Source organism: Lithobates pipiens, unplaced genomic scaffold, assembly GCF_037356315.1.
Source record: "Lithobates pipiens isolate NorthernLeopardFrog02 unplaced genomic scaffold, aLitPip1_a1.2 Scaffold_28, whole genome shotgun sequence".
Classification (NCBI taxonomy): domain Eukaryota; kingdom Metazoa; phylum Chordata; class Amphibia; order Anura; family Ranidae; genus Lithobates; species Lithobates pipiens.
The window spans coordinates 15392836-15406970 of record NW_027507789.1 but is presented as its reverse complement, the minus strand read 5'-3'; the positions used below and the strand labels follow the sequence as shown (position 1 = coordinate 15406970).

General features: G+C 46.0%; 1 protein-coding gene across 3 annotated transcripts in view; it reads right to left on the bottom strand.

The window, feature by feature from the left end:
• Nucleotides 1-14135, bottom strand: part of AATK (apoptosis associated tyrosine kinase) — a 79257-nt gene that overhangs the window by 59347 nt on the left and 5775 nt on the right. For all 3 annotated transcript variants that reach the window (XR_013263460.1, XM_077458731.1, XM_077458730.1), the window contains exons 2-3: nt 8552-8693; nt 1328-1407 (exon numbers count right to left, since the gene is read on the bottom strand). Coding sequence is in view for 2 of the 3 variants with exons in the window: in XM_077458731.1 (XP_077314857.1) it covers nt 1328-1407; nt 8552-8693 (222 nt within the window). In the remaining variant the exon portion in view is untranslated. The remainder of the gene's footprint in view (nt 1-1327; nt 1408-8551; nt 8694-14135) is intronic.

Sequence of the window (14135 nt, the reverse complement as noted above, 5' to 3'; positions counted from 1 at the left end):
AGCTGCAGCACGGTGGCCAAGACCATACAGCGGTATAACAGGACAGGTTCCACTCAGAACAGGCCTCGCCATGGTCCACCAAAGAAGTTGAGGTCACGTGCTCCGCGTCATATCCAGAGGTTGTCTTTGGGAAATAGACGTATGAGTGCTGCCAGCATTGCTGCAGGGGTTGTAGGAGGGGGTCAGCCTGTCAGTGCTCAGACCATACGCCGCACACTGCATCAAATTGGTCTGCATGGCTGTCCTCTCAGAAGTAAGCCTCTTCTAAAGATGATGCACAAGAAAGCTAGAAACAGTTTGCTGAAGACAAGCAGACTAAGGACATGGATTACTGGAACCATGTCCTGTGGTCTGATGACACCAAGATAAATGTATTTGGTTCAGATGGTGTCAAGCGTGTGTGGGGGCAACCAGGTGAGGAGGACATGAATGCCAACATGTACTGTGACATACTGAAGAGCATGATCCCCTCCCTTCAGAGACTGGGCCGCAGGGCAGTATTCCAACATGATAACCACCCCAAACACACCTCAAAGACGACCACTGCCTTGCTAAAGAAGCTGAGGGTAAAGGTGATGGACTGGCCAAACATGTCTCCAGACCTAAACCCTATTGATCATGTGGGACATCCTCATACGGAAGGTGGAGGAGCGCAAGGTCTCCAACATCCACCAGCTCTGTGATGTCATCATGGAGGAGGGGAAGAGGACTCCGGTGGTGACCTGTGAAGCTCTGGTGATCTCCATGCCCAAGAGGGTTAAGGCAGTGCTGGAAAATAATGGCGGCCACACAAAATATTGACACTTTGGGCCCAATTTGGACATTTTCACTTAGGGGTGTACTCACTTTTGTTGCCAGCGGTTTAGACATTAATGGCTGTGTGTTGAGTTATTTTGAGGGGACAGAAAATTTACACTGTTATACAAGCTGTACACTCACTACTTTACATTGTAGACAAGTGTCATTTCTTCAGTGTTGTCACCTCCCCCCAGACTCCACCTATAACTGCAATGTCAGTTACAGCAAAAAGTAATCGATGGTTACAATAGCGACCGATATATTTTCTCCTCTGTATGGGAGGGGGGGGGGGGGGACGGACGCTGACCCACAAAACAAAACTTGAGCAAAGACAACTGGATCTGTAAATCTGGGGAACAATTTTATTATTGGATTTATTATTATTATTATTTTTATTATCATTTATATTCATTTTTGCCAGGAGCTTCAGAAAAATAAACATTTGCAGTAAATCGGGCGAGACGGATGAGGCAGAGGGAACATTATCGGTCTCATCAATCTCTCTGCAATACACAAAATACGCACTGACCTTGCCAAACCAGCCTCGGCCAATCTCCTTCAGGTACAGCAAGCTCTGTCTTCCCAGGTCGGTGGATTTGAGAAGTTGCACTGCGAGGAAAGAAAAGAACAAACGATGATACAATGTGGCCCTCGCCTCCTCCTCACATTCTGCCAGTCCCTTCACACTCCCCCCCCCCCCCCCCCCCGGTCACTCCTCATTACACTCTCAGCGTTCAGGACTTCTTCTGTTGTGCTGCCCCCCCCCCCCCACTTCTCAGGGCTTCCCTCCTCCATACCATTGGACCAGAGCTGTTTTTTGCTGGGGTTTTTTTTGCACACATTAACCCCTTCCATACTTGAGGCTGTGCTGATGGGCACTCATGAGGCTGTGCTGATGGGCACTCATGAGGCTGCGCTGATGGGCACTCACGAGGCTGCGCTGATGGGCACTCACGAGGCTGCGCTGATGGGCACTCACGAGGCTGCGCTGATGGGCACTCACGAGGCTGCGCTGATGGGCACTCACGAGGCTGCGCTGATGGGCGCTGATAACCTGTGCTGATGGGCGCTGATAAGGTTGCACTGATGGGCACTGATGAGGCTGCGCTGATGGGCACTGATGAGGCTGCGCTGATGGGCACTGATGAGGCTGCGCTGATGGGCACTGATAACCTGCCCTGATGAGGCTGCACTTATGGGCACTGATGAGGCTGTACTGATTATCAGTGTAGGCTATATCACGGTATTAAAGTGGTTAAAAAATACTTTTAGGCCTGAAGATTAGTTTAAACCCCCAAACATGATATATTTTCTGAAAGGAGAGATCCTGGAGAATAAAATGGCGGGGGTTCCAACTTTTTTATGTCACCCGATATTAGAGTAACAGTTTCCCAAGCGTAGATCTTCAGTAAAAAAAAAAAAAAAAAAAAAAAAAAAAAAAAAAACACATTAAAGCAATATTAAACCAGAAACGTGATATATTATTGCAGCTTAATCATTAGATGTGGCGGCTGTATTGGTTTTCTTTTTAGCTTTTTTTTTACGCCTGTTTTCACCTGGTGATCTGACCGGTAACACACCTTCTGGATTAGAGCGCCGCGCCCCCCCCCCCCCCCCCCCCACACACACACACACACTCTGGATGAAGGAGCACAGGATGCACCCTTGGACAGCAGCATTGTCAGTCGGTGCCTTGGACAGCAGCATTGTCAGTCGGTGGGGTGGGGGGTGTTAGATGTACTAACAGATTTAGATACACTAACAGATTGAAGCCAAACTGCAGCCGCCCTTTATAATCAGTTACAGAAACAGTTTTGTTTCTTTTGGGATAATGGTTTTACATCAATAAATAAAAGCTGCTCATTATAAGCACCCCTGTCAGTGGTAAATGGTTTGCCTCAACCCTCTAACTCAGGGGTAGGCAACCTGGGGTCCTCCAGCTGTTGTGGAACTACATTTCCCATGAGGCTTTGCAAGGCTGGCAGTTACAATTACTCCCAGAGGTATGATGGGACTTGTAGTTCTGCAACAGCTGGAGAGCCCCAGGTTGCCTACCCCTGCAGTCTAACTGATACATCTGCAGGACAGCCTGATCTGTTGAAAAATATGTTGTTGCTTTAAGGGTACAGGAACATGCTGTGATCACAAGCAACCAATCAGAATCAATTATGATTATTATTATTATTATTATTATTCAGGATTTATATAGCGCCAACAGTTTGCGCAGCGCTTTACAATATGAGGGCAGACAGTACACTTACAATACGAATCGATACAGGAGGGATCAGAGGGCCCTGCTCGTTAGAGCTTACAATCTAGAATGATGCTCCTTACTGCAAGGAAGAATCTGATTGATTGCTGGACATCAATTGAAAAGTGTATTTTGACAATGAGATTCAGTATCTGGATCTGCTTCGGGAGCGATTCAGGCAATTGTGATAACAAGTAACTCCGCCTTTCCTGGGAGAGCTGCCCATTGGCTGCAACAAACACTAAGACTTCTTTCTTGGCCCCTGACAATGGGGCCCTCTGAGAACATCCAGCCCCGTCCTTCCACGCATGACATGATGGAAGATTCCGGGTGCCCACCATGCCGCACTTTGCGACGCCACAGCGCCCACCTCCTTCGTGTGACATTTTCTGGCCCCTCCAGGCTCCCATGCCCGCCGGCCCACCAGGCTGCCCCTTGAATTCCAGAGGTGAATACCAATCCCCGGCCACTAACAAAGGGCGCCATTGTCCAGAGCCTGGCACAGGCCAGCACGCCTTCTCCACACTGGACACTGGGACCGCTCTGTAGCGCCACTCCGGGGGCCCCCATGAAAAGGCCCCATTGTCCCCGGGAAGGGTTGAAGGGCCTTTGTGATTCCGAGATATCTCATCACAATCTGAATTCCGGGAAGATTCCAGTCCTACACTCTGGAGGAAAAAAAAAAAATCGCCAGCAACCATTGTCCATCCAATTCATGTCTGGAATCCCACCGACTACACCTACCGAGACCGCAACGCACGGCGCAACGACGCGCCCAACGCGGGCCGATGTCTACAGCCAACAACTTTACCCTGACCCCTCGAGAAATCTGTGTCCTGATAGAGATCACCAGAATCCATAACTAGATACAAAGTGTCCATCAATAGAACACGCCAACGGCTTCACCATTCCAACCGACACCATCAATATTTGCTACATTGTTTGTAAGATTTTTCTACCTCCAATGATCCTTAGCTCCCTCTAGTGGCCATAATGTGGTACTTTCCTGAAATAACCCCCCCCCCCCCAAAAAAAAGAAAAAAGAAAATGCATCATGGCAACTAGATGGAGCCGACTACCACAGGAGACAGTCTTATTTCAAACAATGCGGAAAATGGTGCCCTGTGAATGCGTAAGGCATCTGGTGTATGTTGTATACTGAGACCCATATGAAAACGGGAACTATTGCTCATTTTAAAGTTGAGCTAAATGCAAAAGCTTCCCCTCATTATGGATAAAGTAAAGAAAAAAAAAGGGTTATAACTCCCAGCAGGGTGATTCAACCGCTATATTTCTCCTGTTTACCATCATCACTGAGAGTGAAAGAAAATCCCAAATTTTGAGTTGTCACCAGAACAGGAACAGAGGGGAAATCTTACAATGGGGACACTAGTTAGGAGATTCTCATTTTGGAAGGATGTCCTCTCACTTCCTGCTTGGCTATGGGACAGGAATCGTCTCAGGAAATCTCCCCAATGGGATAGTGATGGCAACAAATAAAGCTGACAGGGGTTCTGACCCTCCCTTAGTCCACCCACAATACACAAAAGTTCTACTTTGTGCAAAAATCTGAATATTTCTCCTAAGTAATTATAAGCCAGATGGCAAACGGTTCCCTTAGAGATGCCCACAGCCAGGCCAGCTGCAGGTCCCATAACCTTGCATAGTAACCCCCCCCCCCCCAACCACCCATAGTGGATACTGTCCCCCTAGGCCCCCTGAAAGCCTCCAGCCATCCCCAGTGCCCCCCCCCCCGAACTCCCCTAGAGGACCCCCCCCGAGAGCTCTTAGCCTCCACAGTGTCCACCAGTCTACTGTAGAGCCTCCAGCTCTCCACAGTGCCCCCAACCTCCCGGCTCACACAGTGCCACCTAACATTCCCTAGAGGCCCACAGTCCTCCTAGACCCAATGGGGGGGCTTAGCCCCCACAGTGCCCCCCTCCAACTCCCCTAGAGGCCCCCCAAGAGCTCTTAGACTCCACAGTGCCCCCCTGAACTCCTCTAGAGCCCCCCCCCGAGCTCTCAGACTTCACAGTGCCCCCCTGAACTCCCCTAGAGCTCTCAGCCTCCACAGTGCCCCTCAACCTCCCCTAGAGGCCCACAGTCCCCTTAGACCCACTAGGAGGCCTCAGCCTTCACATTCTCCCCCCCCCCCTCTCCAGTCTACTGCGGAGTCTCCAGCCCTCGATAGTGCCCCCCAAGCTCCCCTAGATCCCCCTGAGAGCTCCCAGCCTCCACAGTGCCCCCCCCCCCCCAAGCTCCCCTAGAGCCCCCTGAGAGCTCTCAGCCTCCACAGTGACCCCCTGTGCTGTCTTCTGATTGGATGCCGCAGACCATTACATAACTGATTCTGCGCTGAGGCCTTGTCTCCACCCAACTGCAGCCGTCACCAGAGAGTCTCATTCCTTCTGCTATGAAGAATTCAGCAGGAGAAAGAAGACTGCAGGGTGGGGGGTGGTTCATCCAGAGTACAGCGGCTGCGGATGAGTCGTCCTTGGAAGGACTGTGAATTATTCATGGTGGAGAAGTAGAGGGAATGATATTAACCTTAATATATAAAATACAGCCCAATGCTGCCAATGCTGGCACAGCCGCACTATTTAAAGGGGACCTGTCGCCTGCACAGCCGCTATATTTAAAGGGGACCAGTCACCAGCACAGCCGTTATATAAATAAAGGAGATCTGTCACCAGCACAGCCGCACTATTTAAAGGGGACCGGTCACCAGCACAGCCGCTATATTTAAAGAGGACCTGTCACCAGCACAGCCGCTATATTTAAAGAGGACCTGTCACCAGCACAGCTGCTATATTTAAAGGGGACCTGTCACCAGTACAGCCGTTATATTTAAAAGGGGACCGGTCACCAGCACAGCCGCTATTATTTAAAGAGGACCTGTCACCAGCACAGCCGCTATATTTAAATGGGACCCGTCACCAGCACAGACGCACTATTTAAAGGGGACCGGTCACCAGCACAGCCGCTATATTTAAAGAGGACTTGTCACCAGCACAGCTTTACTATTTAAAAGGGGACCTGTCACCTGCACAGCCATACGATTTTAAGGGGAACTGTCTTCAGCACAGCTTTACTATTTAAAAGGGGACCTGTCACCAGCACAGCTTTACTATTTAAAAGGGGACCTGTCACCAGCACAGCCATACGATTTAAAGGGGAACTGTTACCAGCACAGCCACCAAATCATATCTTTTAACGATCAAACAAAAATCACTTTCCTGTGTTGTGGTATATCAATTGACTTGAGATTGCCTATTCAAATGAGGAGAGATTGATTGCAAAAGAAAAATTAATCAAAGTGTTCATCTCCACCATAATGCTGATTATACAAAGATTGTATGGTGAGATGGCAATGGTGGCCAAACACACTTCAACAGGAATAATCAATCTATAGTCAATGTATCTGATTGATACGCCACACGCAGGGATGATATGATCGTATTCATGAACAGAGTCATCTCAGTGTTGCTGATTGATACAAAAGGATCGCTAATTTTCCACTCTGGCCAATCTTAGGATCCAATCGAAATTGAGTCTAAATTGATTTGGAAGGAAGGTATGGCAATTGGAGTGTGTGTGGCCACCATACCATGTGTGGTGAGCCTAAGGCCACTAGAACAATGAAACCCCTGCACATTAAGAACATTGGGGGCTCAGGAGGTGCGTCCGAGCATGCGTGTCTTTTTTTTTGTGCACATTCCCATGCGTCGTGTTTTAGGGAGTTCATTTCAGCTGTCCTATGTGCGTCAAACACAAAAAAAAAAAATTTAAATTGCGCTGCACCAAAACGGTACTAAAAGCATTTTGGTGGCCGCAAATGCATCCACGTTTTCTAGCTGCCTGGGACTGCCTTTAAGAATTACGGTCCTTTACATGCATCAGCAAAAGTAACTAACTAGGTAACAAAAATTTAGCTTGCCTTGCAAAACGCCCTCAAAAGGTTTATATATATATTTTTTTTTTTTTTTTTTTTTTTACATTTACCGTATTTAATATATATATTAATACAGTAAATGTAAAAAAAAAATTTTAAAAAATGTAATTGTTTTTTTTTTTACATTTACCGTATTTAATATATATGCAATTCTTAAAATATATTAAATACGGTAAATGTAAAAAAAAAAATAAAAAATAAAAAAAGATATATATATATATATATATATATATATATATAATTTTTTTTACATTTAATATATATATATATATATATATATATATATATATATATATATATATATATATATATATATATATATACACACACACATATACACATATATATATATATATATATATATATATATATATATATATATATATATATATATATATATATATATATACACACACATACATACATATACATGTATAAAAAATACGGTAAATGTAAAAAAAAATTTTTTTTTTTTACATTATTACATTATATTTTCCCTCCTTCTATTGGTTGAACTGGATGTCTTTTTTCAACCTGACTAACTAGGTAACAAAAATCTTTTTCTTTTTCATCCTACAAAAGATTACAGATATTACACAGTAAACACAAATTCGTCTTATTTGCCAACATACAATAGTAGATTTTTTTTTTTTCCAACAGTTTTTTTTTCAGAATGGTTAAGCTAGCAATACATGAATAGATTTTTGAAAAATATTGAAAAATTATAAAAATTATTGAAAAATATTCTGAAATATTCTGAATATCGAGGACTTGATGGCCAAAGTCTTCGGGATTTCATTTTCTTTTAAAGTTTTGTTTTTAAAGTTAATGGACTTTCCCGGTTTGCTGAAATTTGTTGGAGAAATAATTTTCCATCCTAAATCTTTCGAATTTTCTCGTCTCTGCAGTTGGAAATGGACACTGATTTCACCTAACTTAGAAAATCAAACAAATGTTCTTAAAATGGAATATTCTTCTAGTGTATGGTCGGCTTTAGCTGGGTGAAAATGATGTTCATTTTCTAACGGAGTGGCGAGAAAATTCAAAGTAGTAGGATAAAAAATTTTTTTTTTGGTATGGTTTTTATTCACATATTGTAACAATATCTGTTTATTACATCGGAGATTCGTTTAAAATATCAGGTCAGGCCAAAATTTTAAAGGGCTTTTGGACAAAATTCATTGACTCAATGGCAGGAATGAATGTTCCGACAATTTTTCAGAATTTCTGTACAAGCGTTGGAAGGACAATCTAAGTGTGTATGGTCAGTGAACCAACCCCAATATGTCTTTATTATAGATGGAGCTCATCATGTCAGAGGCTAGAGATCATCAAATGTTGGAGAACCAGCAGCTGAGCTGATCTGGGATCTTCTGGATCACCAGGAGCCCCCCAGAAATCCTTTGCTGAGCAGTTCTAAGTCTGTTCTACAAAATCCCCCAATAATGACATCTACTGAGAAGGCAATCTAGAGTCGTCTAGTGGGTTGGTTGCCTCCTCTGTTTCAAGGTCCCCATATTTCTCGGAGGAACCGGAGGCAGCGGACCTACCTGATCTCCCGGGCTGCTTGGACATCGGCACAGAGACCTCGGTAAGCGGCAGAACATAAACCTCGGGTCCATTCTGGGGCGCCGGAGAACTCTGGACAGAGAACTCGGTGGTGTAATCTTCTCCTTCCACATTGTCCAGCTCCTGCGGTCAGCAAAGGGACATCCATTATAACAGATGAAGTGGGATGAACACATAGTCACCACCCAAAACATTTAACCCCTTCAGCCACAGACTTGGGGGGGGGGGGGGGAAAGACGTCAGCAGAAATATGAACCAACCTGACCTTTCATGAAAGAGAAGGTTCTCCTGGGCCCCCGGAGCAACATGTGAACCCATCACCCCACAATGTCCCAATATGAAATGGAACTATGGAGGAAAAAGAGAGCTGAGAATACTCCATTGACGTGAATGATGGGATAAAATGTGTCCATGTATTGTGCCCGGGTGTGCTATGTGGAACAGAATTTAAAGGGGACGTCCACTTACAGCATGAGAAAAGTGACTGGTTCATAGTTCTACAGGGGGGAGAGAGGGAGAGAGGGAGAGAGGGAGAGAGGGAGAGAGGGAGAGAGGGAGAGAGGGAGAGAGGGAGAGAGGGAGAGAGAGAGAGAGAGAGAATATAAAATAGAGGGAAAGAGTAAGAAGAAAAGGAGGTGTGAGAGAATGGAGAGAACGAGAAAAAGGAGGGGGAGAGAGAGAAAAGGAGGGCAAAAAAAGCAGAGAAAGAAAGGAGGGAGAAGAAGAGAGGAGAGAAGAGAGAAAGAGAAGAGAGAGAAAGAGAAGAGAGAGGAAGAGAAGAGAGAGGAAGAGAAGAGAGAGGAAGAGAAGAGAGGGGAAGAGAAGAGAGGGGAAGAGAAGAGAGAGGAAGAGAAGAGAGATGAAGAGAAGAGAGATGAAGAGAAGAGAGATGAAGGGAGAAAACAAACAAGAAGAGAAGGGAAAAGGAGAGAAGAAGAGAAGGGAAAAGAGAGAAGAAGGAAAAAGATAAGAGAAGACAAGGGAAATGGGAAGACGGTGGGGAAGAGAAGAGTGGAAGGGAATAGAAGAAAAGAAGAGAAGAGGAGAAGAGGAGAAAAGAAGAGGGGAAGAGAGAAGACATGAAGGGATAGAAGGGAAAACAGAGAAGAGAAGAGATAAGAAGAGAAGAGAGGAAGAGAAGAGAGGTGAGAAAAAAATAAGAGAGAGATGAAGGGAGAAGGGAGAAAGGAGAAGAGAGATGAAGGGAAGCGAGATGAAGGGAAGCGAGATGAAGGGAAGCGAGATGAAGGGAAGCGAGATGAAGGGAAGAGAGATGAAGGGAAGAGAGATGAAGGGAAGAGAGATGAAGGGAAAAGAGAGAGAAGAAGAGACGGGAAAGGCGAGAAGAAGGAAAAAGAGAAGAGAAGAGAAGAGAAGGAAAAAGGGAAGATGGCAGGGAGGAGAAGAGAAGAGAAGAGCGGAAGAGAAGAAAAGAGAAGAGGAGAAGAGAGAAGAGAAGGGATAGAAGGGAAAACAGAGAAGAGAAGAGATAGAAGGGAAAAGAGAGAAGAAGAAAAGAAGAGGGAAGAAGAGAAGAGAGTAGAAGAGAAGAGAGAAGGAGAGAAGAGATAAGGGAGAAGAGAAGCAGGAAGAGAAGATATAGAAGGGAAAAGAGACAAGAGAGAGGAAGGGAAAAAAAAAAAAAAGAGAGAGAAGAGAAGGGAAGAGAGAGGAGTAGAGAAGACAAGGGAAAATAGACAAGAAGAGAGAAGAGGCGCAAAGAGAAAAAAAACTAGGGAGAAAAAGTGAAAAAAACTGGCAGATAAGAGAATGAAGAGAAAGGTAAAACGAGAGAGAAGGGATGGAAGAGAAAATAGAGGGAGGGAGACAGATAGAAAGAACATGGGAAAGAAATGGAGGGAAAAAAAAGAGAAAGACAGAAAGAAGAAAAAGAGAAATGAGGGAGACGGGTGCAAAAAAAGAGTAAAGAAGAAAAAGGAAAGGAAAGGAAAAGGAAAGGGACATCAATAAAGAAAGGGGGAAAGGGAGAAGGGAGAGAGAGTAAGAGAAGAGAAAGAAAGAAAGCAATGAAGAGGGAGAAGGGGTGGGGGAGGGGAGTATATAGATGTATTTTCTGCAGTTCGGATAGATTTTTTGGAAAGTATTTTTCAGAATAAAACCGATCTAAGAAGTGAAAACCATGTAACTTCCATGTGCATCAGATGACTTTTTCCCCTTCTGGCTCCTCCATTCCCAACATTCACACATGAGGGGGCCCTGTACCCCGCCTGACCCCACGGTTTTGGGTGGAAGGGTTAAATAAATTTGCCCGGTGAGCCCCCCACAGCTCAGGGAACTGGCACAGAAAACACGGTTCAGGAGTCACAATGATAAAATTAGTCATGCGTGATTTTCTGTGGCATTACAGCTGGCACAGGGCTTACCCAGCTCTGAGTATGAGAGATGCCAGCTGCTACCTTGTTTACTGGGCAGGAGTGGCACACGCATGCCCCCTGGCATCCCCAGAACCGCGGCCTGCTCCCCCTTCCGGGTACTCTGTGCCCTCCCAGAAGGACCCCCCCTCATCTCAGGGCAATCATCTCATCTTAGATGTGAACAGACGTACCACAGGAGCGTACACATCCCCATCTGAGATCAATGAAAACAGTTATTTTTCTGCACAAGACTGCAACGCAGACTGTCTGTGCTGCAATGCCACTCTACAGGTGGCTGTACATATATTCATACATTGGCTGCTGACCATCTCCCTTTATTCACCGACCTATCTAAGTTATATGGAGCCTGCAGGAGAAGTAGAGCCATTGCTTCCAAAAATGCTAGTTGCCTGGCTGTGTGTGTGACATCATCGCTTTGTAATCATTTAGCCAGTAAAGTCAGCATTGCTGAACCCCCCAGGCTTGTTACTGATTAGTGACTCTGAAGCAAGGGGATCAGCATGACAGTGAGAAGCCTAGCAGCATAAAGCACCCTTCAGCTGCAGACTGGGGGTGCCAAATACAGTTCTCCATGGGGGTGCCAAATACAGTTCACCATGGGGGTGCCAACAACTCATCAGTAAGCCTCAGCTGGAGCCAAGGGTGAAAATAAAATGATATCAACAGGATTTCAAATGCGTCCAATTCCCTCGGCGGCCGCTGGCCACTCGCTGCACGCAAAGCTCCGCAGAGCTCAATGCGGTAACGCCATTATATAACATTGTCCGGGGTTTAACCTCCGCTTGTCTGAACTGCAGCATTCCGCCTGATTATATAACCACAGACAGGTACCGCGCACAGAGCGATGACATCATCCGCTATTTCCACCAAAAAATCCTCCATAAGCATCAGGTCAGACCCTCCCCCCCAAGATGATCTGTGCACCAACGCGGGAAGACGCGCAGATCTCTGCATGCACAGCCTAGAGATGCTTCATTAAATAGGGCAAAATGTGGCTTGCAAAAAAATCAGCGCCCCAGGGTAACCAATCAGCACATTTCTGCCACGGGAGATAAGCAATGCAAGGTGAGCTCACATAGAGAGAATGATTATAGATCGCATGATGTGGGAGCAGTGAGATAACCCCCCCAAAACTCACACTGTAACCCCAACACTGACCCTTCCTCTAACCTTCACAATGTATAATCCCAACAGCCCACCTCCCGTAACCCAACACCTCCCTTTACCCTTCACACTGACCCTTCCTGTAACCTTCACAATGACCCCCAGGTCCTAACAGCACCCCCCCCCCCCACATTACCTCAACACTAAGCCTCCCTTTATCCTTCACACTGACCCTTCCTGTTACCCTTATACTAAACCGCCCTCTAACCCTAATATTAAGCCTTCTCCCTCCCTATAGCCCCAACACCCTCCCTATAACCCTAACAGTGACCCTCCCCCTAAATATAATAATAACACTGATCCTCCCCCTCCATATAACCCCAACACTGACCCTCCCCCTCCATATAACCCCAACATTGACCCTCCCCCTCCATATAACCCCAACACTGACCCTCCCCCTCCATATAATCCTAACACTGACCCTCGCCCTCCATATAACCCTAACACTGACCCTCGCCCTCCATATAACCCTAACACTGACCCTCCCCCTCCATATAACCCCAACATTGACCCCCCCTCCATATAACCCCAACACTGACCATCCTCCACCATATAACCCCAACACTGACCCTCCCCCTCCATATAACCCCAACATTGACCCCCCTATAACCCTAACACTGACCCTTCCCCTCCATATAACCCCAACACTGACCCTCCCCCTCCATATAACCCCAACACTGACCCCCCCTCCATATAACCCCAACACTGACCCCCCCTCCATATAACCCCAACACTGACCATCCTCCTCCATATAACCCCAACACTGACCCTCCCCCTCCATATAACCCCAACATTGACCCCCCTATAACCCTAACACTGACCCTCCCCCTCCATATAACCCTAACACTGACCCTCCCCCTCCATATATCCCTAACACTGACCCCCCCCTCCATATAACACTAACCCTCCCCCTCCATATAACCCTAACACTGACCCTCCCCCTCCATATAACCCCAACACTGACCCTCCCCCTCCATATAACCCTAACACTGACCCTCCCCCTCCATATAACCCCCAACACTGACCTGTTCTGTAATCCTAAAAAAAAAAAAAAAAAAAAAAAAAAAAAAAAAAAAGAAGAAGTGTTCCCTGCCCCCCCTTCCGTAACCCCAACACTAAGCTTCTATTTATCCTTCACACTGACCCTTCCTGTAAACCTTCACAATGTATAATCCTAACAGCCCCCCGTAACCCCAACACCTCCTTTTATCCTTCACACCGACCCATCCTGTAACCCTCATATTAAACCACCTTGTACCCTTATCACTAACCCATCCCTGGAACCTTAATATCATACCAACCTGTAACCCTAACCTTCCCCTCTCCCTATATCCTGAACACTAACCTTCCCGCTCCCTATAAGCCCTTGTACACACGGTCGGACATTCTGACAACCAAATTCGTTGGATTTTGTCTGACGGATTTTGTCCGAAACTGTTGTATACACACGGTCAGACAAAGTTGTCGGAAAATCAGATTGTACATAACGTGATGATGTTATTTCGTTACGACGGGACTGCGTTCAGGCTAGTAGCCAATAGATTTGGTCTAGGAATACGTGGCACTTTGTCCGTCGGAGTAGGCTACACATGATCGGAGTTTGTCCTATCGGAGCAGTTTGTCGGAAAATATTTCCAGCAAGTTGGAAAATTTGGTCCGACGGATATTCGGAAACAGTCCGATGCATACCACACACAAGAATATCCGACAAAACGGTCTGATAGGACACATTCCGACGGAATCTCCGACCGTGTGTACAAGGGCTAACACTAACCCTCCCTCTCCCTATAAACCTAACACTGACCTGTTCTGTAATCCAAAAAGTGACCCTTGACACCCCCCCCCCCCCCCATAAACCCCAACACTACGCTTCCCTTTATCCTTCAAACTGACACTTGCTGTAATCCTCATATTAAACCATCTTGTACCCCTATCACTAATCTTCCATATAGCCTATATCTAAACCTCCAGTAAAATCCTAACCCTCCCTGTAACCCTAACACTG